The sequence below is a fragment of the Oncorhynchus kisutch genome, linkage group LG9 (assembly GCF_002021735.2).
Source record: "Oncorhynchus kisutch isolate 150728-3 linkage group LG9, Okis_V2, whole genome shotgun sequence".
In the NCBI taxonomy this organism is placed as follows: Eukaryota; Metazoa; Chordata; class Actinopteri; order Salmoniformes; family Salmonidae; genus Oncorhynchus; species Oncorhynchus kisutch.
Window position 1 is genome coordinate 31,694,699 of NC_034182.2, and position 27,441 is coordinate 31,722,139.

General features: G+C 41.6%; 1 protein-coding gene across 10 annotated transcripts in view; it reads left to right on the plus strand.

Moving 5' to 3' along the window:
* LOC109880990 (nuclear factor 1 B-type) overlaps window positions 1–20,793 on the plus strand; it is a 97,577-nt gene extending 76,784 nt beyond the window's left edge. For 5 of the 10 annotated variants that reach the window (XM_031832413.1, XM_031832411.1, XM_031832414.1 and 2 more), the window contains 3 exons: window positions 1,230–1,312; window positions 7,402–7,490; window positions 14,095–20,793. In XM_031832413.1, the coding sequence (XP_031688273.1) occupies window positions 1,230–1,312; window positions 7,402–7,490; window positions 14,095–14,230 (308 nt within the window). In that variant the 3' untranslated portion in view covers window positions 14,231–20,793. The remainder of the gene's footprint in view (window positions 1–1,229; window positions 1,313–7,401; window positions 7,491–14,094) is intronic. The other 5 variants (XM_031832420.1, XM_031832418.1, XM_031832416.1 and 2 more) reach the window with 1 other exon arrangement.
* The last annotated feature ends 6,648 nt before the right edge of the window (window positions 20,794–27,441 follow it).

Below are 27,441 nucleotides of genomic sequence, written 5' to 3' on the forward strand. Positions count from 1 at the left end.
ATACCATTACTGTTCCACTACTACTATACCATTACTGTACCAGTACTACTGTCCACCATTGCTGTGCCACTACTACTATACCACTACTACTTTCCATCATTACTGTACCACTACTACTATACCACTTCTTTACCACTACTACTGTCCACCATTACTGTACCACTACTACTATACCATTACTGTACCACTACTACTGTCCACCATTGCTGTACCACTACTACTGTACCACTACTACTGTACCATTGCTACTATACCACTACTGTACCACTACTTCTGTCCACCATTACTGTACCACTAATACTGTACCACTACTACTGTTCACCATTACTGTACCACTAATACTGTACCACTACTACTGTACCACTACTACTGTTCACCATTACTGTACCACTACTACTGTACCACTACTACTGTCCACCATTACTGTACCACTACTACTATACCACTAGTACTTTACCACTACTACTGTACCATTACTACTGACCACCATTAATTTACCACTACTACTATACCACTAGTACTTTACCACTGCTACTGTACCATTACTACTGACCACCATTAATGTGCTACTACTACTATACCACTACTACTGTCCACCATTACTGTTCCACTACTACTGTACCACTACTGTACCACTACTACTGTACCACTACTACTGTCCACCATTACTGTACCACTACTACTATACCATTACTGTACCACTTCTACTGTCCACCATTACTGTTCCACTACTACTATACCACTACTACTGTACCACTACTAATGTCCACCATTACTGTAGCACTACTTCTATAACATTACTGTACCACTTCTACTATACCATTACAGTACCACTACTACTATACCATTACTGTACCACTTCTACTATACCATTACAGTACCACTACTACTATACCATTACTATACCACTACTACTATACCATTACTGTACCACTACTACTATACCATTACTGTACCACTACTACTATACCATTACTGTACCACCACTTCAACCCACCACTACTACTATACCATTACTGTACCACTTCTACTGTCCACCATTACTGTACCACTACTACTATACCACTACTGTACCACCACTTCTGTCCACCACTACTACTATACCACTCTGTTCCACCACTACTGTCCACCATTACTCTAGCAATTCTACTATACCACTACTGTACCACTTTACATTTTCTATACAGATAAATAATATGTAATATCTGTCCGTGTGTGTGTTCGTCCAGGCTACTCAGCCCCGGGCACCCCCACAGCCAATCGTTTTGTAGGACTGAGCTCTAGAGATCCAGCCTTCCTTCACCAACAACAGGTGAGACACAGTACAACTACCTTTCTTTCCTAGTGGTCTCCACCTCCCTTCAAAAGGGGTCTGAGTCCATGGAGATATTACATTCTGTGTCTGGGAGTTAAACCACATTGTGTCATATGTTCTGGCTCAGGGGGAGTCTGAGAAATAAAACTATCACAGACATCAACTTTTCCTGACAGTGCTCGCTCCTGTGACTCTTGCATAATATAGTCTAGTGGGGACTCATGGGAGATATATGGGTACCTTTTGTACCATTCCATATACTGTATGTAGGTAATATTGTGGAATAGCTTTTACCGGGGCGGCAGGGTAGCCTAGTGGTTAGAGCGTGTGACTAATAACCGGAAGGTTGCGAGTTCAAACCCCGAGCTGACAAGGTACAAATCTATCGTTCTGCCCCTGAACAGGCAGTTAACCCACTGTTCCTAGGCCGTCAATGAAAATAAGAATTTGTTCTTAACTGACTTGCCTGGTAAAATAAAACCTAATTATTTCCACTATGGGGCAGAAAGTCATTAGATGTAGCATAATAGATGAGGGTGTAAGGTCCTGTTTACTTCAAATAGTGTCTAAAATGTAGCTACTATATATGTCAGTCAGCCATCACAGACATATAAACAGACCAGCACTCCCGTGATACAGTTGTCTAGCTTTGATTCACATTTTGTAAGGCAGTCCACAGAGGAATATCATGTATACAGTGGCAAGAAAAAGTATGTGAACCCTTTGGAATTGCCTGGATTTCTGCATAAATTGGTCATAAAATGTGATCTGATCTTCATCTAAGTTACAACAATAGACAAACACAGTGTGCTTAAACTAATAACACACTAATTATTGTATTTTTCTCTATATTGGATACACATTATAAAAATTCACAGTGTAGGTTGGAAAAAGTATGTGAACCCCTGGGCTAATGAATTCTCCAAAATCTAATTGGAGATAGTAGTCAGCTAACCTGGAGTTCAATCAATGAGACGAGATTGGAGATGTTGGTTAGAGCTGCCCTGCCCTATAATAAACATTCACAAAATTTGAGTTTGCTATTCACAAAAAGCATTGCCTGATGTGAACCATGCCTCGAACAAAAGAAATCTCAGAAGACCTAAGATTAAGAACTGATGACTTGCATAAAGCTGGAAAGTGTTACAAAAGTATCTCTAAAAGCCTGATGTTCATCAGTCCACGGTAAGACAAATTGTCTATAAATAGAGAAAGTTCAGCACTGTTGCTACTCTCCCTAGGAGTGGCCATCCTGCAAAGATGACTGCAAGAGCACAGCTCAGAATGCTCAATGAGGTTAAGAAGAATCCTAGAGTGTCAGCTAAAGACTTACAAACATCTCTGGAACATGCTATCATCTCTGTTGACGAGTCTACGATACATAAAACACTGAACAATAATGGTGTTCATGGGAGGACACCACAGAAGAAGCCACTGCTGTCCAAAAAAACCATTGCTGCATGTCTGAAGTTCGCAAAAGAGCACCTTGTTGTTCCACAGCGCTACTGGTAAAATATTCTGTGGACAGATGAAACTAAAGTTGAGTTGCTTGGGAGGAACACACAACACTATGTGTGGAGAAATAAATGGCACAGCACACCAACATCAAAACCTCATCCCAACTGTAAAGTATGGTGGAGGGAGCATCATGGTTTGGGGCTGCTTTACTGCCTCAGGGCATAGACAGCTTGCTATCATTGACGGAAAAATGAATTCCCAAGTTTATCAAGACATTTTGCAGGAGAATATAAGGCTATCTGTCCACCACTTGAAGCTCAAAAGAAGTTGAGTGATGTAACAGCACAAAGACCCAAAACACAGAAGTAAATCAACAACAGAATGGCTTCAACAGAAGAAAATACGCCTTCTGGAGTGGCCCAATCAGTCCTGACCTCAACCCGATTGAAATGCTGTGGCATGACCTCAAGAGAGCGGTTCACACCAGACATCCCAAGAATATTGCCGAACTGAAGCAGTTTTATAAAATTCCTCCTGACCGTTGTGCAGGTCTGATCCTCAATGACAGAAAATGTTTGGTTGAGGTTATTGCTGCCAAAGGAGGGTCAACCAGTTATTAAATCCAAGGGTTCACACACTTTTTTCACCCTGCGCTATGAATGTTTACACGGTGTGTTCAACATGAACAAGACATGAAAATGTGTAATTGTTTGTGTTATTAGTTTAAGCAGACTGTGTTTGTCTATTGTTGTGATCAAATTTTATGACCAATTTATGCAGAAATCCAGGTAATTTCAAAGGGTTCACATACGTTTTCTTGCCAATGTATGCTGTATCATCAATAGTACAGAAGGGAGAAAGTGCAGAAAAATACACATTTCAATGACTTGTCTGTTGTGGTTCAGTATTCATTAGACAGTGGGTGGGTTTCTTGTCTTCCCATACTATTCTGTACGTCAGAATATTCAGACAGACAGTGTATGATACAGACCGGAGCCAGACTGTTTGGTGCTGTTGGCATCGAGTGGTTGTCCCGGCGCCTGGGCACATGTGACCACGTGGTAGCTGAAGTGTGTGTGAGGTTAGGATCATTGTGGTCAGCGTGGGTGGAAAAGGAGGCTTGGAGCACCAGCCCCTCCTCATGAAGCACACAATCACACGCTGGTCCGAAGCCAAGGCTTTCCAACCACGCTTAATTGAATGCATCTGCACGCGGCTACATAGTAATCAGTGGTTTCTCTTCTCTACCGTTCCTGTCGAACGTAATGACAAAGCCTGGCCTGTATTTTTCTGAAGCTTGGCAAAGGTACAGCAGGCAGAAAATGTGCTTTGTTAATGATGCTATGATTCTCTATAGCAGGGTGGACTATTTTGGGCAGTGTGTGTGTGTGTGTGTGTAGAGTTAATATGCAATTTTTCATTGCCCTGCTACTTCTCTCAGATAAGTCACTAAACAGCTGTACTCAATGTTGTCTCACTGGCCAATAGTGTAAAATATCAATTTATATTATATTCAATTAAATTAAACTAACACTGCGAGCTGAATACGAAATGAATAGAAAAGACTTGAAGGAAATACAATAGCCATTCATCATGCTTATATTTTATTAGTCAGGCTTTGTCTGTGTTGTTTGTGGTTCAGGATGATTTAAACCTAAGAAGCTGGCTCTTTCGTCCTGTGGTTACTGGCACTAGGCCACTATACACTGTGGAGTAAACAATGTCATTGCTATACTCCCTTTGTTGTTTTTGCCATCTCACCCCGGCTCTGGATATTTATTAGGTAGAGTTATGAGATGTATTGACACTTCTCCTGTGTGTTTGAGACTGTTGTTCTGAGGCGGGTTGGGTGGAGAGACCAGACACACAAGGTGGAGGAGTTTCACCGACTTGGGGTGTCATCTTTCAGATGCAGTCACTGGTGATATTTCAGTATGTAGCTGTAGACATGCAGTCACTGGTGATATTTCAGTATGTAGCTGTAGAGATGCAGTCACCGGTTATATTTCAGTATGTAGCTGTAGAGATGCAGTCACCGGTTATATTTCAGTATGTAGCTGTAGAGATGCAGTCACCGGTGATATTTCAGTATGTAGCTGTAGAGATGCAGTCACCGGTTATATTTCAGTATGTAGCTGTAGAGATGCAGTCACCGGTTATATTTCAGTATGTAGCTGTAGAGATGCAGTCACCGGTTATATTTCAGTATGTAGCTGTAGAGATGCAGTCACCGGTGATATTTCAGTATGTAGCTGTAGAGATGCAGTCACCGGTGATATTTCAGTATGTAGCTGTAGAGAGGCAGTCACCTGTGATATTTCAGTATGTAGCTGTAGAGATGCAGTCACCGGTTATATTTCAGTATGTAGCTGTAGAGATGTAGTCACCGGTGATATTTCAGTATGTAGCTGTAGAGATGCAGTCACCGGTTATATTTCAGTATGTAGCTGTAGAGATGCAGTCACCTGTGATATTTCAGTATGTAGCTGTAGAGATGCAGTCACCGGTTATATTTCAGTATGTAGCTGTAGAGATGCAGTCACCGGTTATATTTCAGTATGTAGCTGTAGAGATGCAGTCACCGGTTATATTTCAGTATGTAGCTGTAGAGAGGCAGTCACCTGTGATATTTCAGTATGTAGCTGTAGAGATGCAGTCACCGGTTATATTTCAAGATGCAGCTGTAGAGATCCAAGTGTTGTCAGCCGCCCAACGTCCCCAGTGTGCACTCTACACACAACCCCACCAACCCCCAAAACACCCACCTGCCCGCACCCCTCCCCCTTCCAAACAATTCCTATGCAAAAAATATGTGAAGAAAAAAATAACTCCCATTCATCTCTTCTCCTTGGTTAACCCCTCGAGGGACCGTTCCTCCGCTATGCATTCCTGTGGGAACGTTCAGTGATCAGATGTCATTTGATATTATCTAAGGAAGCCTGCTAATCCCCATTCTGCCTGCATCTGTTTCGCTAATGTTCCCCGGCGACGTCTTCCCGTCCCTCCTACCCTTGCCACTGTGATTTGGCAGTGCCGGGAGACAGATGGCGAGCCCCCCTAGAGGAGTGCTGGCAGGCCTGGCACAGAGCGTGGGGAGGGGGGTGAGGGTGGTGTTGTTGGTGGTAGGAGAGCGTCTGGCACAGCCAGAACGTTCTCTCTGCTCGAAGCTTTGTCAAAGCAGAGCAACAGGCTGGGCTGGATGATGGAAAGGCAGTGTAGGGTTTTGGTGTGCTGGGGTGTATGCAGCACCCAAGTCTCTGATGTTAGTAGAAGAGTAAGGTAGAGACTTAACCATGCAGTCTGCTTAGAGTAGAGGCTTGGTGTTGGGAGAACAAATGAATATGATTTAGAAAAATGGAGTGGTGGCCTCTGTTTATATCCTCCTTTATAGACTAGCGTGTGTATGTGCGCACAAGTGTGTATGTTTTTTTAGTTTCTATTTGATTTAGGAAAATATTTTCTTTATCGTTGGTTAGGTAATTCGGCAGACACCTTCACATTTTCATTACACACAAGATACACAGAACAACTAGAGGAAATCAGTCATTCACCTCAAGATGTACTGTGGAAAACCACTGTGTGGCTTTGTGTACAGGTGCTCTCAGAGAGAAGGCTAATGTTATCGATCATCCTAAGTGGGTTTTGAATATTCAGTGTGGTGCTGAATATGATTAAACCCTCGTAAGAGCTCTTCAGTCTGCCACAGCGGTGAGAGGATTGCACACAAGGCACTTTTTCAAGATGCACTGCCAAATGGATGTGTCGACTAAAGGTGCAAGTTTAGCTGGGTATTGGCTGAGATGCCTCTTCTGGACTGTGGACGTGTGTGTGTGTGTGTATAATGCCTGGACGAGAGTGTGTGGTGGTTTGAGTTAATGTGTGTGTGTCTTTCAGGGGTGTTGTGTGTGTGTGTGTGTGTGTGTGTGTGTGTGTGTGTGTGTGTGTGTGTGTGTGTGTGTGTGTGTGTGTGTGTGTCATTGTTGTAAGACGTTAGAGACAAGACAGCAGCCCTTGTTTAGCAACCCTGCCACAATGTCATCTAGCTACAGTAAAACTACCACGTCCATATGGGGATACTTGGACCTGAGTAGGACTGCGATAAAATACAGAAATGCCTCAACGAGCCTGCATGCGGAATAAGAATGAACACTGCATATTATCTAACAACATGTATGTATGTAACCTGTGGAACGCCTGGCCCCACAGGCTAATCATAGGAAACTACTCCCCTATACAGTAGCTGAACGACTGCCATTGACATGACTCACAATGTGTAAACTAACCTCTTCTCTGCTTCCAGGTCAGATTAGAAACCTAGTATTAAGTGTGATGGCATGCTCACTGTTCTTTAATTGCATCTGCTTTCCATAGATTTTAAACTGTAGAAGGATCTAATATCACTAATAATGACCGACGTGTCGTATTTCTTTATGTTTAGATAAAAACAGCTGTAGGATAGTAGTTTGGCCTATTTTTTGGTTTGTTCCAGGCTCTCTGCTTTCGGATTTTCTTGCATGCATGATTTTGTTTTGTAGTGACCTTGTATAGTAACTGTGTGTGGTGATATCAACGTGAGCTGTGAGTTGTGCTGTTGGCTCCGTGTCTGACTGCTAGGTTTTAATTGACAGCTGAGGATATGTGACTGGACCATGAATCAAAACGGCAGGCATTATGGCCCCAGTGGCACTGAGGATACTTTGGGGATTGCTTGGCAAAGGTAACGTTTCCATTATTTCAAACATTCTCTCTATCACATGTCTACAAACTATCTGATGAAACACACACCTATCACACACACTTTCGCACACACACACACACACGTAGACACACATACAATATATTCATACTTTCAATAGAGTCTACAGATTGAGATTTTATTGACCCTGAAGTGATAAACATACAAAGTTCACCCTTCATCTCTCTGCATTCATTACCTCAGTTACCCTTCCATTGCTACCACCACAATGGGAATCTGGAATACCCATAAAGAATGTGAACAATCTGTTGAACGTTGCTCACTATTCCAGTGAGCTCTAACCCTCGAGGCATTTGTACTGTGTAACTAGTCATTATAATCATCCATAGACTGCCAGAGTGAATGTCACCCAAGCAATAACCGTGCCAAGTAAGATATTCAAGGCGTCATAATGAGATGTGTGTGACATCAAAGAGTGCTTTTCATAAAGTTTTACATACCTCCACCTTTAGCTGTTGTTCCTGGGAATGTATGTGAGTTATGCTTTATAATATATATATATATATATATATATATATATATATATATATATATATATATATATATATATATATATATATATATATATTAATTACATATAATTACCTACATTTTTTGGGCTTAATTTGACATTTTAGGTAAGCACCTTTAAATTAAAAAACTTTTAATCTTTTTCTATTAATGTATTTCACTTTTTAGAAAAAATTGTGTGTTAGGTCATAGACACAGGAGGATTAACGTTACCGGTGAACTGTGTTACTGGACCTAATCAAGGGACACTCTGCTATCGTCTAGCATGCCTGTGTGTACTGCACTGTGTGACAGGATGCTGCAGACTTAATCGGCTGATTGGCTCTTTGGAATGGGGCCATGGCAGTTCCTAAGAAACAAAAAGATTTAGGGGAAACGATGTCTCTCTCTCTCTCTCTCTCTCTCTCTCTCTCTCTCTCTCTCTCTCTCTCTCTAGCTCACGCCCTCACACATTGCCCAAAAGAGTCCTCCCTGCTATAGAGAAGCATAGCATCGTTAACAAACACCACATTTTCTCTCTCTCTCTCTCTCTCTCTCTCCCCCTCTCTCTTCAGCCCCTCTCTCTCCAGCCCCCCCTCTCTCTCTAGACCTCTTTCTCTAGACCTCTTTCTCTCCCTCCAGCCCTCTCTTTCTCTCCCTCCAGCTCTCTCTCTCTCTCTCTCTCCCTCCAGCTCTCTCTCTCTCTCTCTCTCTCTCGCCCCCTCTCTCTTCAGCCCCTCGCTCTCCAGCCCCCCCCTCTCCAGCCCCCCCCTCTCTCTAGACCTCTTTCTCTTTCTCTAGACCTCTTTCTCTCCCTCCAGCCCTCTCTTTCTCTCCCTCCAGCCCTCTCTCTCTCTCTCCAGCCCTCTCTCTCTCTCTCCAGCCCCCTCTCTCTCTCTCTCCAGCCCCCTCTCTCTCTCTCTCTCTCCAGCCCCCTCTCTCTCTCTCTCTCCAGCCCCCCTCCCCCCTCTCTCTCTCCAGCCCCCCCCCCCCCCCCCCCCCCCCCCCCTCTCTCTCTCTCTCTCCTTTCCCAGTGCAACACATATTTATCTTTCATTTCTGTTGAGCCTTACGAAGGCCTTGGATTGGATTTGTGTCAGGGAAAGTAAAACACACATAAAACATCTGTTGGAGGCCTCGGCAGTGTGACAGCTCACACAAATAGTATGTATGTGTCCCACATGGCGCCCTATTTCCTATGTAGTGAACTATATAGGGAATAGGGTGCCATCTGGGACACAGGCTAGCTCCGTTACAAGCCATTTCTTTTACTCTCTGACTGTTCTTTGCTTTTCTTCTGTTTGAGTTGAGTCTCAAACTGCGTGGAGGAGACAGAAAGCCCTTTGTATGGGTGTTCTGAGGTGCCAGTACATTACGGTCATTTTATTTATATACCCTGAGTGTACAAAACATTAGGAACACCTTCCTAATATTGAGTTGCATCCCCTCTTTCCCTCAGAACAGCCTCAATTCGTTAGGGCGTGACTCCAATGCTTCCCACAGTTGTGTCAAGTTGGCTGGATGTCCTTTGGGTGGTGGACCATTGTTGATACACACAGGAAACTGTTGAGCGTGAAATACCCAGAGTCTTGAGACACTCAAATTGGTGCGCCTGGCTCCTACTTCCATACCCTCTCTTTCTGTCTCCCTCGCTTGGAAAAAATGTTAACTTCTATTTCAACAGGGCCTTGTCTGTCAGAGAAACTAGCTCAGTCAATCAATAAATCAATCAATCAACTGTATTTATGAAGCCATTCTTACATCAGCTGAACATAAACCCAGCTTATAACCCCAAACAGCAAGCAATGCAGGTGTAGAAGCCTTTCCTGAAGGGTTTCTCCTTGTTTCTCCTTGTTCTGAAATGGTAGAACACAGCTGCATACCTAGTAGGATAGAGGGAGAGATGGGGTGCATGTATATGTGCTGTTCTCTTCAAACCTCCGCCCGGCCTACTCTGCCCTCTCTGAGGTTAAAGGGTTTCCTGAGAGCCCCTTCTCTAGGCCTCCTGATAGACCAGTGGAGGTAAGAGGAAATAATATGCCTGAGCTACAAGGAGGCCTCTCTCTCTCTCTCTCTCTTTGCCCTCTCTCTCTCTTCTCTCCCACTTCTCTCTCTTTGCCCACTCTCTCGCTTCTCTCTCTTCTCTCTCACTTCTCTCTCTCTCTCTTTGCCCTCTATCTCTTTCTCTCTCTCTGCTTAGACATGACTAACAGACACTCGACTTCTGGTCCTCCCTGATCGTACAGTCCAAGCTTTTAGGAGTGATGAGAGGTGCAGTGAAAGAATAACCCGTTTCTAGTCAGACTTGCTTAATTGATTTACGAGCACATCAGGATACCGCAATTCAGATTCCTTACAGTATACGTTTTTTACATGTTGCATTTGGAACATTACTATTTGTCTTTCAAACTTTTAATACAACTCAAAGTTAAGCAGGTATTTAAATCAATGTCTTCTGTCATGGAATTCCAAACTCATGAGTCTCCTATACCCGGGTTTCTGAGTGCAATTGAAGTGTGTTTTTTGATGGTTTCCATATTTTCAGTAAGATAGTTCATGAAATCATCAATGATGCCTCTTGAAAGATAAAGACTGCAAGAGAGGACAACTCAGACAAGTTGATTGTCCTCTGTAGATTTTCCAGAAACAAAAGCATAACTAGCTGGGTGAGCTTGAGTGTCTGTACGATAGGAACCGAATTCAAACGTTGCTGAAGAGTGCCAGTGTAGATTGCTAACTGCAATTGTAGAACACTTGAGTTGATAGTAGGAACCTTGGCATTATATTGTCCCTGACCCTGAAATGATAGTTGATGCCATCTTTCATGTAATCTGCATTTTATTTGAACTTTCTAACTAACCACACATTGCTTACTCCTCAGACTGAGTGATGTCTTGGTAATCTGAATCTCGGGGGTAGGTGAGGAATTCCGTATTCTTATCAGCAAAGTATTGACAATCTGAATAACCCGGTGCATCGCTCATGGACTGTACTGAGACATTGTGTATTGAGATTGTGTTGGTTGATTTTCTCTTGCTTACACTTGTCTTTCTCTGCACATGTTGAGTAACCTGAATCTCAGAGATACATTAAGCTTTCCATAATTGCACTAGCAAAGGTTTGTTCATAGGATTGAGAAGTTGAATGCGCTGTTTAAATTATATTTAATTAAGATGATGTGTGTTTGTATTATCCTTTGTCTGATGAACCACTATACTAGGACCCAAATTCAAACACTCTGGGGCCTTCCGGGTGGCGCAGTGGTCTGTGCCACCACAGACTCTGGGTTCGCGCCCAGGTTCTGTCCCAGCCGGCCGCGCCCGGGAGATCTGTGGGGTGACCGACGCACAATTGTCCTAGCGTCATCCAGGTTAGGGAGGGTTTGGCCGGTAGGGACATCCATGTCTCATCGCGCACTAGCGACTCCTGTGGCGGGCTGTGCGTAGTGCACACTGACAAGGTTACTATGATATTTAATTAAGATGATGTGTGTTTGTATTATCCTTTGTCTGATGAACCACTATACACTATACTATGTTTCCTCCGACACATTGGTGCGTCTGACTTCCGGGTTGGATGCACGCTGTGTTAACCAAGTGTGGCTTGGTTGGGTTGTGTTTCGGAGGATGCATGGCTTTCGACCTTCATCTCTCCCGAACCCGTACGGGAGTTGTAGCGATGAGACAAGATAGTAACTACTAACAATTGGATACCACGAAATTGGGAAGAAAAGGGGGTAAAAAAAATAAAAATAAAAAATAAATTCAAACATTCAAACTGCTATTCGGCAGGAAATGGGTCAGCAATCCATTAAGATGCCTTTAGATAATCTAATTTGGTTGGCTTAATCCTTGAAAGATGCCCGCTGGAGCTCCGCTTGTGAGAAGGAGAATTAGTGTGATTTGGGTTCGTGGAGCTAGAAGATGGGGCTAGAAGAGGCCATGGGGATAGATTACGCAGCAGGAATCCATGAGGAAAGTTGTTTCTCTCATTAGTGTTAGTGAGTGCCCTCGTCTGAAGCCACCTGCAGGCCTGTGTAGGGGAAGTGAACTTGGGCTGCGTCCATATATAGTGCACTTTAGGCCTTTGTCCAAAGTAGTCAAACAAATAGGGAATACGGTATATACCATTTGAGATACAGCCTTGCACTTCAGTGAATGAAATCCCTAACTCAAGCAAAGACATCATCTTTTTTTTATAACAATGAATAATTTGGTGAAATTCTATATGTGGCAATATGAGATTGACAGTGTGATGGACTGCATAGTGAACACTGTTTACCTTTACTGTGTCTATGCTGTCCTCACCTGAGAAGGCCTTTAGAGTAGGACACATAGTGTGAGAGAGAGGGCGTGTGTGTGTGTGTGTGTGTGTGTGTGTGTGTGTGTGTGTGTGTATGTGTGTGTGTGTGTATTAAAGAGACGAGGGAAGGACAGAATGCTGCAGGGAACTAGCCTGCTCTGAGCTCTCTTTGTTCAGCAAGGTAGGAAAAAAGTAATCTCTCATTTCCTGTCAGATGATTTTTGGCATGCCTGCGAGAGAGGGAGACAGAGAGAGTTAGGCAAATACAGGGAGGGAGAAAAAGAGAGGGAGAGAGAGAGGGTAAGGGGGCTGGTAGGAGGAGCGAGAACGATGAAGGGAGGTGGAGTCAAGGAGAAAGGAGGATGGAGGAGGAGAGAAAAGCCCTGCCCAAATAGTTTGTGTAGATCATCTCTGGTGTTTTAACCCTTTATAGGACTGGAACTGACTGTACAAGATTCCAATGTTTTCCTCTTTATCAAATTTAGTTGTCAAATGTTATTTCTTTATCTCTACCTTTCTTTCTCTCTCTCTTGTTTTATTTTCTATGATCCTCTTAGCAACTTATTAAATATGTGGTTCCCATTGTTTTTAGCTGAGGGTTTCCCAGGGTTTTGTATAAAATGCAGACCAGATCATTAGACACCATTCATGGACACAGACCAGTCCTGTCAGATGGGACAGCCTCAGGGAAAATGAAGACTGTGTTCCACCATATCCGGTTCCCACTCCTCTCCTTTTCCCTCGTTAGGTAGTCTTCCTATCCCACTGACAACAGGAATCTACTCTCTTCTCCATATTTATTGAGGAAGCCTTATACCTGCATGGGGCAGTGGTGGGACTTGGTTAACTTACATAACTTTCAAACATACCCCCCGGGAAAATAAGATTCTATGTAGTGTCTACATATCAGGCCCTGTATATAGTGTTGGCCTATAATGCAGCAATTGTGCAAGACAAGACAGGTATTTCAGACATAGCAGCTATGTGTGTGTGTGTCGGGGGGGGGGGGGGGGGGGGATAATTCATTCATTATTCGACATGTACGTATCATTGAGCCCCTTGAGAACAACAACACATTGTTTGTGTTTCGCAAGCAGGCTGCACTTTCGGTTTGCGCCTCCGGTGAACAATCGCTGTGTTGTGTTGCATTAGCGTGCGTTGAATGGGGATGAGGAGGATTTGTAAAGACCCCGACCCCCTTCCGTAGCACCATTGATCAACATGGAGAGGGTCTGTCAATATGGGATTAGGTGTGATCCTCGCTTGACATCCTCCTCAGAGGAATCGGCAGAATACACTGGAAGCGCTTTGTCTGACTGTGTCCCCCTTCGAACCATAGACTGATTAGACTAGACATAAGACCTTTACATCAAACTGTCCCTGAATAAAGCAACATGATTGGACGAGAGGGATGAAACTATTGTGGGTGCCGTTTAAAAAAACAATTGTTCATAAAAACACTGCCATAGAATTTGATTGATGGTTTCGTAGACATTTGATTGACGCTGCATAATAATTACACATCCTAACAAGACATACATGCTATATACACAGAATTGTGTTTTCTGCCTAAACAAAATAATTGGTTATTTTACTGTAGATTTGTGTTAAGTGTTCATGTTATAGTGATGTCGTGTTACAGTGTAATGTAATGCTGCATTACATGAGTATTTCATGATTGCTTTCCAAAGTGTCCAAACGCTTCCATTGCTCAATGCAGGTGACTCAAAACCCTCTTCCGTTCTCTCCTTCTCTCTCTGTTGTGTTTAAACAGTCCTGGTACCTGGGCGAGCTTAGTTCCATTCCAAGTCACGAACGGGACTCCGATTCTGCCGACAAATGTCCACCAGAACTACAGCATAAACATCATTGGTGAACCCCCCCTCCTCCACACAGAGGCAGAGAACTGAAGACCGCTCAAGGGGCAAGAAGTGTCGGCTACGGAGGAACTAACCAGCAAGCAGCACTTAAAACAATGGTGCTTACCCCCTCTCTCCCTCCCTCCCCTTCCCCCCTCCCACAGACCCCTCCTCCTTCGGGACATTGGCCAAGAAGACTTGAGTAGGTTTGGAGCAAAACTGATCCGGTCCACTCTAGCTAACCCTTCGCCATGCCAGTCAGTCATTGTGTGAAAAGAGCCTTTCTATTCAAAATACTGTGATGTATCCTGTACAAAAAAACTTAAGATGCCTTAATGTTTTGCATGACAACTCTTAGTCTAATAGTGGTGTTCTTCTTCATTTTGATGTTGGGAGTTTCTAACCTTGGTTACGAACAGGGGAAGTGGTGGTCTGAAACACACAAAGACTGGCTGGTAGTAGACGTACCCGACTGTAAGTTATTCAACTTTGACCTTTACCCCTTCTATATCAAACTATTCACTGTGTAACCATAGGAACAAATTGTGAATTCAGAGTGTTTTTTCCCTTAGATTTCAGTTTACTGTGATATATATTTTTTTTTACTCATTATCCTGTTGATTCTGTACTGCTATTTACTTAAAAGTTAGTTATACTCTTAAGAGTACTCCTAACTCTTACTATGGTAAAAAAAAGAAGACTAAACACTATTTTTAGGTTAGAGATTTGACCCCTTTTTTGAAAGAATTCGTATCTCCTCTAGAATTTTTTTTTTTTTAAGATAAAAAAAAAAAAAAATCTTGAAAACTCGAAAGAGGCAAGTGCAATTGAATTTTTGAAGGGAAGCTATCAGTCTGTCAGCCCTAAGACTCTAAAGGAAAGGGGATAAATATACGTTTTTTGGTTTAAATACGTAAACGTGAAATGTTTAAAAAAACATTTGAGTTGATTTGAGTTGCATTTCTTTGTGTCTCAATATGGAAAGAAAAAAATACTAAACCTGAAATGCAGAGATGTGTTTGAAGGTGCGCATTAAGCTACCTATGCAGAACTGAATATGAACAAGCCAGCACTTCTATTGAGCCCTACTCAGTCTCATGGGGAGCTTTTTATTTATTGTGGAAAAAATAACAAACAGAAAGTTTAAAAAATGAAACACACATAGTGTATAAAATGCCATTCGAAATCAATAACATATTAATTTGGCCATTAGCTTATGAAGCTTGTGTTTACAATATGACTTGCCGAAAAAAAACTATGAATGCAGGCTGTTAAAGTCATTCACTAAAATGTATGTGTACGTCTCAAAATCTACACTTTTTGTGCAACCTCGAACCTGCAAGGTTGCAGTGGGTTGCACCTTTTGCCACTTCAACACTAAAAATCCCAGATACAATGGTGGCATTCCCTGAAATCTAGAATTGTGCAAGGCAGGTTTATTGACTTGACCTCTCTCCAAGTCCAGATATGACAAATCTCTCCAATACTCTTCATTTGCACGATGACATATAGTCCACATTACGTGCCTTGCCTTTGAATATAAAGATATCACTACACTTGTTTTTTGTGGCATTTATTACCATTATAGAAAAGAAACTAAACAATTTATGATAATACTTTTTTTTGTTGTACTCTGAATGAAAATTGTGACATTGTTGATTTTTTACATTCATTTACTACTTTCTCTCACAGTTACGGTGCATATCAAGTATAGTTGCCGTTCTAAAGTCTATAATCACCAGAATTATTTTTCAGTGTTTTCGGTGGTTTTCGAATAACCTTTCATTTTTGTTTTATTGTTTTGTTTTTGGTTTTTCCATCATCCAGTTACTATTGAGGAGAGAAGAATTCAGATTTATGGAAATTATGCAATACCAAGTTTTGCCTATGTAGGTAGTGCTTATAGATACGGCAATTATTAGAGGCTAGTTTGGAGATAATATTGTAATGCATTTATTTTGTTGATATCGTTGTTGTTGTTTTCCTTTTTTAAATGACCAAAGTAGGGACTGCTTTCTATGCAGTGAATGACAAGGTCTTATTGTCGTGTAGTGACAGATGGAGAGACATGTTTCAATTTGTTTTTATTTCTTGGGGGAGGGAGGGGGCCATTTATCTAAGCTTACTGTTCGCCTGTAAAGAATGCACCCGTTGGTCTCGTATGGCTGCAAAGTCACTGATCTGTCTACTGTGACAAACTTGACTCTTTGCATTCAACTTCCCACCTGGGGTGCTAGCATGTGACATTGACTAAGCTCATTTTCACAGGGGAGACGGCTTGACTTGTGGGACCATCACAAAAAAAAAAAAACATTCAGGAGAGGAACACGCTAACCTTAATCAGACCCACAATTGCAAACTGAAATCATACTGCAATTGTAAAAAAAAAAAATTGCAGGCAGCTATATAAGCATTAACCCTTAAACATAACATGGTGTCATTCTATTATCAGTCACTATATGCAATTCCCAAGTAGATGCCTTAAAAATACAGTATATATAAAGTGACCTGTTACACATGCGGTACAATCAACACACCGACAAATCCATGTGAAACCGGTCAAATCAGTCTAAAGAAAGTATTAATCAACATATATGCACTATATCTGTATACACCCCGGGGATATCTCTACCCGTTATCGCTATAGGGAGCCCTGATTTGATCATGTAATAAGCTATGGACTACAGAGGAAGGACCTCTGCTATTTTCATTGTACTGTGTAGTGCCCGGAGAAGAACAACAATAGAGAACTTGCATACAGTAGCACATAGGTTATCGTCTTCCCCAAGTGTGTTACGTCAAATCTATAACAAACCAAAAAATATATTGCATATGTGAACAAAAAGAAAATGTCAGGCGTTACAGGGCATTACAAATTCCAATCACAACTCTCCCACCTTGTAATACAAAAAATTACTTTTATAACTCAAATAGACACTATCCACAACGATGTTACCTGTTGCACTCTATCCCAGCAATTGTGAACTTTCTTACCGGCTTAATTCGAAGAAAGGTACTGTACTGTATACACAACACTCTTTGAGAGGCCAGAAAGTGTATAAAACCTCCTAAACTCAAGTCAAGCTTATTCTCTCCTCCTTCACCAAGAAACTTATTCTGAATTTGGGAATGAAAAAAACATAACAAAAACCACCCTATTCTATGTGCACTGTTCTGCTTTTTTTGTGTGAAAAAAAACCCACAAGTGCTTTGCAGCCTCTGGCCATTGCAGACCCCACTGAAGGGCATTTTCCCTTAGTCACGTGTGATAGAAACGTGTCAGACTTGATGTTGATATTTTGGGTAGAAGATTGGGTGTATATAAAGGTGAATGCCGTGGTGGCGTCGATAGCAGTAGTTCTTTGGGTTAAAATCTGCTTTTGGCAGCTTGCGAGTAATGTGTGTTTATGAGTATGTGTGCGTGTGCGTGTGCATGCGCGTGCGTGTGCATGTGTGTGTGTGTGCATGTGTGTGCGTGCGCGTGCGTGTGCGTGTGTATGTGTGTGTGTGTGTGTGCATGCTTGTAAGAGAGAATGCACGAGGGATAGAGAGGGTGACACGACACATCGAGCGAAGATGAGGGTCTTTCTATAGAGATACCTGCCTTATAGACAGGAGTTTGTACACTGTAATCTTTTTCACGCTTTTTATTTGACACCCTTGTTTGTGATTGTTTTCAAACATCTTGGGTATTATATAAGTCAATTCCATTTTAGGAGGGGAAAAAAAACAGGCCCAAATAATCCAAAATTAAAGGATTTTATAACTTTTTAATATTCCTGTATTAAGGTAAAGTATCCTATACAGAACCATAAAATTAAAATAAACTTTCCATTTTGGAAACATTTCAGTAATATTTGAAATTCTTGTTTTTGTTAGTGTGGCCATAGCAGAATGTATGATGTGATTATGTGGTTGTGAATCCATGTCAGAGAGAGAGGGGGGGGGGGGGGGGGGGAGATTGGGTTCTACCGTAGGGGAGATCTATCCATGTCAGTTCACAATAAAGGCACCTGGTTTGAGCCCACCACCAGTGAAATACCAGGGTAACATTCAAAGTGTCATCATAGATTGTTCTACTGTGTTAATATCAAGTGTGTTATGTTGATCCCACGAAAGTCCTCCTTTAGAAAAAAATCATAATTACAAGATGATGCAACAATCCACGAGAAATTTGGCACCTAGCATTTGACAAAGTTTTGAAGTGTCCATTATGGGTTTGGATTTGGAACAGGCATGTGTATGTAACATCGAGCAAGTAGTTCCACTGTGAGGATTGGGTGATGTAAGTCCTTTGTGGCCCCCAGGCATCACAGATTTTTGCACTTTTCATAATTTCATCTACAGTGAGCTCCAAAAGTATTAGGACAGTGACACATTTTTGTTCTTTTGGCTCTGTACTCCAAGACTTTGAAATGGTACAATGACTATGAAGTTTAAGTACAGACTGCCAGCTTTAATTTGAGGGTATTTTCATTCATATTGGGTGAACTGTTTAGAAATTACACCACTTTTTGTACATAGTCCCCCAATTTTAGGGGAACAAAAGTATTGGGAGAAATTCCCTTATGTGTATTAGCGTAGTAAAGAGTTAAGTATTTGGTTCCATGTTCATAACATGCAATCAAGTTTGTGACTCTACGAACTTGTTGGATTCATTTTCTGTTTGTTTTGTTTGTGTTTCAGATTATTTTGTGCCCAATTGAAATGAATGATAACTAATGTATTGTGTCACTTTTATTGTAAATAAGAATAGAATATATTTCTAAAGACTACGTTAATGTGGATGCTACCATGATCACGATAATCCTGAATGAATCGTGAATAATGATGAGTGAGAAAGTTACAGACGCACAAATATCATACCCCTAAGAAATGCTAACCTCTCACCATTACAATAACAGGGGAGGTTAGCATTTTTGGGGGGTATGATATTTGTGCGTCTAACTTTCTCACTCATCATTATTCACAACTCATTCAGGATGCTGTAAAGTGTTTAGAGACATATTCTATTATTATTTACAATAAAAGTGACAACAAAATTACGCAATACATTATTTACCATGAATATGGGACTAAATACTTAAGTTTGTACTACTTTAATACACATAAGTAAATTTGTCCCAATACTTTTGGTCTCCTAACTATGTACAAAAAGTCCTGTAAATTCTTAACAGTTCACCTGATGTGGATGAAAATACCTTTTATATCAGTGTCCCACTCATGGTAGATATTTAATAAGTAGACAGGTATAGGCAGGTTTTGTGTTGCATACATTGCATAATGTTTATTTTCAAAGGGCTAATTTGATTTGATCATCTATGGACATCATGTACAACCGTTTTCACAGAATGACATGTAGGCCCACAGATGAGAAAGGCATGACAGAGATGAGTATTATTCAATATTCAGTAATGATTGTTGTAGGCTATCCATGGTCAACCGATCAGTACCTTATGCAAGAAAGACCAGTGGCAATCATGCAATATCTGTGTAGTTCTACTTACTTAATGTTCAGTGCTCTAGGGATTAAGAGGACAGATGGATGGCTAAAAGTGCTTTCAGGAGGTGTGTTTTTACGTGAGCAATAGATGTGTTCCATGTATTGATTATTAACATCAGGTTGTTGTTGTAAGCAGGAAACATAAAAACCAGCATTTTCTGTATTACTAATCACTTAACTAAATATATGAATAATTCAGTGCCTGTTCAAGCTCACCGTCTCAGTGGAGTGTCCATTGTCAATAAATGTGATATGACAACAACAAAAAAGTTAAACAACTTCAAACGAAGCGATATGTGTGGGGCGCCTTGGCGTGTTCTCTCAAATCTTTTTGAATTTTTAGTTTTGTTTGTTGTTTTGTTTTTGGTTTGAGATGTGTCTTTGCAAGAGGGTTTTTTGTGCTTCATTCACTTGAAGGTCAGCTGGGTACGCCCATCTCATGCTTGCTCTTTGAGGGGAAAAAGCTATGTGTACACGTCGTTTGGACAGTGTGTTTCTTTGGATTGTCAATTGCTACATTATGTTAACTAATGACATTTGAAAATGCTTGCCAACTTCTCAGAATGGTTGACTTCTTATGGGTCTTGTGGCACTTTTACTCCCTCTGCACACACATTATTACTATGGCGAATCACTTCAAGGTGAATTAAAAAACACAACTACTACAACACCAACTAAACAATACGTAACAGTCTCCAGTAGTAACACAGCAGGTGTGTGCAAAAGTCTACGTATGTATTGAATGTAGGTTTTAGAGGACTTTTGAAACCTTTTTGTTGATATCTTTTTATTTGACAGTTTAGAAACCACAGGTATGCGTCGTGAACTGTATAGCGAAGGCCTTGATATCCCTTCTTTTTGTTTTCTTTTTTGATTTTAGAACATTAAAGCAGTAGGCAATGCCTTTGAGATGGTTACATTTGGTGCAGGGGCTAAAATTGCCACAAGATTAAAATCAGTGTAAATAAGGCTCAACATTTTTGGTGATTGTTACTGTTATATCCAACCTATACTGCTAGCAGATGTTTTTACTGCAGTCAATTACTGGACGTGGATATATTTCCTATGCAAAACTGTTTAAACAATAAAATGAGCTATGCTACAAAAATGACTGTTGTATTACATCTTCTTTGTGTCTGTTCAAATTCTTAGGCAAATGTCAATTTTCTTTTGAAATAGTTACTTTGGTCTAAGTCAATAAATACTAAAGCTCAAAGTGTAATAACTGTTATGTCGTTGAGACATTAATCCCAATTAATGAGATAACATGCCTAGAGCATCAACTATGGTTGTAGGCATGATCCTTTTATTAAACAAGTTGGGAGGAAGTGAAGGGGAAGGTGGATATGGGGATGTTGTATTATAGGGTTATATTTCAAGCTAATTGGTGAGCTTTGTAGGTGTCTACACATAGGCCTTTAACTTGGTATATTCTGATATGTGTTGAGTTGGGAGCTGACTGGAGACAGAGGAGCAAGTGATGTAAATCCCAGTGTGGGTCACTAAGTCACGACTATGAAACATTGAACTCCTAAGCCCTTCACACAGATATATTGGAATGTTGGACATTGCATAAGGCACAAAGCAGGCTAATACTCCAATGAACTCCAATTAAAGCCACTGAAACCCCATTACTATGTCCCACAAGATCAGCTGCCATCAAAACACCCATCACTGTGCCCACATTATTAGCTGTTACCAAAACACCTATCACTGTGTCCACAATATTAGCCGTCACAAAAACACCCATCACTTTGCCCACAATATTAGCTGTCACCAAAACCCCCATTGCTGTGCCCACGAGATAAGCCACTTCAAAAACAAAAATGGCTGCCGCCGCATGTATTCTGGGACAGGATGCTGTGGAGACACACATGCCATGGTTCTGATCAAGGTGAAACTAGCACCTGGCCTTGGGCACCGAGCTGAGTTCATTTGGTCTATAAAAGAAGAACAACATTGTGCCGGACTGATATAAAATTACCCTGATGTTTAATGGTAATCATTATGCTATTTATCAAAATTGGCCAGTTAAATTCAACATCTGGCTTCAATAGCGGGGCTACAGTCTAGTGTTTTGGCGGTTCTCATATCCTACATATTTTCCATAATTTTTTATCAAGGCCTGCTGTTAGTGATTTGTAGAAGCTAAATAGATGGCGATTCGCTCCTATTAGGCTTTGCAGTGCTCAAGCAAAGTTTTTTTTTTGTGATTGCCTTTGTTTTTGGCCTTTTCTCTCTGACTTTTCCTCCCAGGGTGGACCTTATGGAGGCTCGTGAAACAAAAAGCTCTTCCCTGTGTACCCTCAGTAACCTCCTGCAGGGTAAAGAGAGAGAGGGAGGGAGGGGAGACGGAGTTACTTCAGCATGACAGAAACAGGCAGCTTTCTAAAACAAACCTGTTAGTACCTATAGGAACTAAAGCCTTGGATTCTGTCCCATCTCTCTTATCGAGAGACCTGCCACTCAAACCTCTGTCTTTCTTGAAAATGAGATGCTATATATCAAGAGATTCTATTTCAATATCTAAACAGAAAAGTAAAACCATTTCTAAAAACAATAAAGCAATCAATCAAAATATATATATTTTTGGGGATAAGAAAGGATACTCAGCACTGCCAATTCCCATACAATCTGTCTTCCATTTCCTAATCAAATGTTTTTTCTTGCAAGATGACATCCACAATCAACACACTGAGGCCAATTAATATGGGACATATAGGTTTGGGTGTTCTTCAGACCGTGGGATTTACACACATCGATGTGTGGAAAATAAACAGGTGTTCAGCTGTGCATGTGTGGGTGTTAATGGGGGTTGAATTGAAAAGTCCTCATCTCCTCCTCTGTTCAACATGGTGGATTAGCTCCCCCAGTTTCCCATGGACCCTCTCGCGCAGCCCCCCCACCACCATTTGCATAAGGCGCAGACAAGGGAGATGTGACAAACAAACCTGGCACAGAGCACTGGCTGGCTTATTCATGAACTCCCTCCTCTCTACAGGACCGTCCTGAACACACATACACCCAGTCTCTCTCACACGGAGTCACACCATGCTGCATTCAGACAACAGGGGGCGCTTCAAGTCAGGAGATGACAGAAGATACTGGCCATGTCTGAATATCCATATTTCCGTTCTAAATAGTAAGCATTTTAGGTTTGCAAAAATATAATGTTTTATAATATGTGATATGTAAAAAATCCAGTATGCTTTAAATGCCAGGATGTTATACTCACTTCGGCTTTTCATCTAGTAGCATTCACTGCACACTTTTGAGGAAGAGAATCGTCTTTCCAGACTCATGTTTGACAACAGCTGATCATTAGATATGGGCAGTGGCCGGCTCGTCATTCAGGGCAGGTGGGGCAAAGCCACACGGCCTGTTTTGCTTGTTATTTTGGCATTAATACTGCTTTCTGTGGTGGTGGGGCTGGCCAGCAGAAAATACAGATCTGTAATGAACACGAGGGGAGACAGAGAGCTGGTTTCAAGCGCAGGGCGCAGCAGGTGGTTATTGCAAAGGACCACAGGAGGAGGCAGGTAGCTTGGTCCAGGGGCGGGCGTACACAGGGGGTCATACACAGGGGGTCCAAAAGGGCAACAGTACAGGCAGGGAAAAGGCTAGTAACGTAGTCCGGGAGATTAGGCAACAGGTAGATAACAGGAAATCCAATAGGCTAAAGTACAGGCAGAAGGTACAGTACAGAAGGTAAAGTACAGGCAGAAGGTACAGTACAGAAGGTAAAGTACAGGCAAAAGGCGTCGTTAGTGAGGCAGGCTAAACTCCATCAAAGAACAGGAAGTTACTAAACGACAGAAGAAGATGAAAATATGTGGTTTTCGGTGATGGCTTTATTGGATAGCTAGCAACTTGTAACCAATTACCCATTCTTAAAAAAGTCCTATTTGAATGGTAATGTTAAATAATAGACATTGGCTGTTGCTTCCCATTTAAGTTTATTGTGATGGTAATGGCATTTGTTTTTGATAATAATTATTAGGTGGAGGCCGCTAGCTACAATGGTATCTTTTAGCTAGCTAACTGCTCTGCAGTGCACGCTAGCTTGACTTGCCATAAAGTTAGAAAAACAAGTTGAGGAAAAAGTAACTAAACAGTAACTAAACAAAACATGTTTTATTATCACCTGAAACAATATATATATATGAGCTGTCTTGAATGAAAAGCTCACATTTTGCAATCTCCCAAAAATAAATACAATCTCTGAGGAGAGACAGGCTCTCCTCCATCGTGTTACAAACACTACACTTAGTAGTGGCGTGAAGATGACATACGGTGTAATGAATTACGTCGCAATGTGTACGGGGCATCAGTATGGCCATTTGGGTATGCAGGAAATATAACATTTTTGAATATCGAACAAGCTTTAAATGCAAGGATGTTATACTCATTTAGTCTTTCAGCTAGTAGCATTAGCTGCACACTTACAGTAGTTACAGTAGCTTTATGTTAAAGATTCAGATTTTGCTCGTCATTACCTCTTCAATGAAACACGGCAGGATGATATAAATGACATATTCAGAACCAGCTGACGATAGCAAACAAGTTTTTAAAATTTTATTTCACCTTTATTTAACCAGGTAGGCAAGTTGAGAACAAGTTCTCATTTACAATTGCGACCTGGCCAAGATAAAGCAAAGCAGTTCGACACAAACAACAACACAGAGTTACACATGGAGTAAAACAAACATATACATCTTGCTTTCGCTGTTCTGTTCCATATTTTTTATTTTTTTTTAAATATGGGTACCCCCTGCAAGGTTCGAGCAAGCCCCGACCCCAAATGATTGTATGTTTTTTTGATTATATATTTTTTTATGGGGCACAGAGAAAAATGTGAAGTATTATATCTAATCTCATGCTATTTTACAGATTTTGCCATGAGAAAGAGAGAAAATGTTGTTTTAGAGCTCAGGGATTCTTGAAAGATTTTTTCCACAAATATTTGTCTAAATTGTAACACAGTTTGAAATATATATTTTGATAGCCCAAAGTATCAGCTATCACACCATGTAAAGGAACATCCTATTTTTCGTATTATTCATAAACTGCAACAAACTGGATTTATGTCAACTCCGTCAGACACTATAAAAGGCCTTTCGTTTTTACATATTCTCCAACAATCAATCAATCAAATGTATTTATAAATCCCTTTTTACATCAGCAGATGTCAAAGTGCTATACAGAAACCCAGCCTATAGCCCCAAACAGCAAGCAATGCAGATGTAGACACACGGTGGCTAGGAAAAACTCCATAGAAAGGCATGAATATAGAAAGAAACCTAGAGAGGAACCAGGCTCTGAGGGGTGGCCTGTCCTCTTCTGGCTGTGCCAGGTGGAGATAGTACATGGCCATTAAGGCCAGATTGTTCTTCAAGATGTTCAAACGTTCATAGATGACCAGCAGGGTCATTCAGAGGTCGAGACAGCAGGTGCGGTAGAGAGAGTCAAAACAGCAGTTTCCAGGACAAGGTAGCATGTCTGGTGAACAGGTCAGGGTTCCATAGTCGCAGGCAGAACAATTGAAACTGGAGTAGCAGCAAGACCAGGTGTACTTGGGAGAGCCAGGAGTCATTAGGCCAGGTAGTCTTGAGGCATAGTCTTAGGGCTCAGATCCTCCGGGAGGGGAGGGAAAGAGATATTTAGAGGGAGCATACTTAAATTCACATAGGACACCAGATAAGACAGGAGAATTACACTAGATATAACAGACTGACACTACCCCCCCGCCACATAGACTATTGCAGCATAGATACTGGCGGCTGAGGCAGGGTGGGTCGGGGGACACTGTGGTCCCATCCGACAATTCCCCCGGACAGAGCCAACCAGGTAGGATATAACCCCACCCACTTTGCCAAAGCACAGCGCCCACAGCACTAGAGGGATATCAACCAACTGACTACCCTGAGACAAGGCTGAGTAAAGCCCACAAAGATCTCCTCCACCGCACAATCCCGAGGGGACGCAAAACCAGAGAGGAACATCACATCTGTGACTCAACCCACTCAAGTGATGCACTCCTTCTAGGGACGGCATAGAAGAGCACTAGAAAGCCAGTGACTCAGCCCCCGTAATAGAGTCAGAGAATCCCAGTGGAAGAGAGGGGAGGTGGCCAGGCAGAGACGGCAAGGGTAGTTCGTCACTCCAGTGCCTTGCCGTTCACCTTCGCACCCCTGGGCCAGACTACACTCAATCATAGGACCTACTGATGAAATGAGTCTTCAGGAAAGACTTAAAGGTCGAGACCGAGTCTGCGTCTCTCACATGGACAGGCAGACCATTCCATAAAAATTGAGTTCTATAGGAGAAAGCCCTGCCTCCAGCTGTTTGCTTAGAAATTCTAGGGACAATACGGAGGCCTGAGAATTTTGACCATAGCGTACGTGTAGATATGTACGGAAGGACCAAATCGGAGAGATAGGTAGGAGCAAGCCCATGTAATGTTTTGTAGGTTAGCAGTAAAAACTTGAAATCAGCCCTAGCCTTAACATGAAGCCAGAGGTTAGCACTAGAGTAATATGATCACATTTTTGGGTTCTAGTAAAGATTCTAGCAGCCATATTTAGCACTAATTTAAATGTATTTAGTGCTTTATCCAGGTAGCCAAAGATTCGAGCACTGCAGTAGTCTAATCTAGAAGTGACAAAAGCATGCATTAGCTTTCTGAATAATTTTTGGACAAAACAATTTGGATTTGTCAGAGGACAAACCATCCACAGAGATGAACTGATGTCTATCCGACGGATAAGATCTAAACCAGGCAAGAACTTGTCTGTGTAGACCAATTAGGATTTCCAATCTCTCTAAAAGAATGTGGTGATCGATGGTGTCAAAAGCAGCGATAAGGTCTAGGAGCACGAGGACAGATGCAGAGCCTTGGTCTGATACCAATTAAAGGTAATTTACCACCTTCATGAGTGCAGCCTCAGTGCTATGATGGGGTCTAAAACCAGACTGAAGTGTTTCGTATACATTATTTGTCTTCAGGAAGGCAGTGAGTGTCTGCGCAACAGCTTTTTCAAAAATGTTTGAGAGGAATGGGAGATTCGATATAGGCCAAACATTTTCCGGGTCAAGGTTTGGCTTTTTCAAGCGAGGCTTTATTACTGCCACTTTTAGTGAGTTTATTATGTTCAACATCGGAGGGCCAAGCATAGAAAGTAGCTCTTTCAGTAGTTTAGTTGAAATAGGGTCCAGTATGCAGCTTGAAGGTTTGGAGGCCATGACTATTTCCATGAATGTGTCAAGAGATACAGGATAAAAATATGTGAGTGTTTCCATTGATCCTAGGTCCTGGCAGTTCTGTGCAGACTCAGGACAACGGAGTTTGGGAGAAATAAGCAGGTTCAGAGAGGAGTCCGTAATTTGGTTTCTAATGATCATTATCTTTTCATCGAAGAAGTTCATGAATTAGTCACTGCTGAAGTGAAAGCCAACCTCTCTTGGGGAATGCTGCTTTTTAGTTAGCTTTGCGACAGTATCAAAAACACATTTTGGATTGTTCTTATTCTCCTCAGTTAGGTTGGAAAAAAATAGGGTGATTGAGCAGCAGTGAGGGCTCTTCGATATTGCATGGTACTGTCTTTCCAAGCTGGTCAGAAGACTTCCCATTTGGTAGAGTGCCATTTCCGTTCAAATTTTCTGGAAGCTTGCTTCAGGGCTCAAGTATTTTCTGTATACCATGTAGCAAATTTCTGGTGACAAATCTTTTTTGTTTTTAGGGGTGCATCTGCATCTAGGG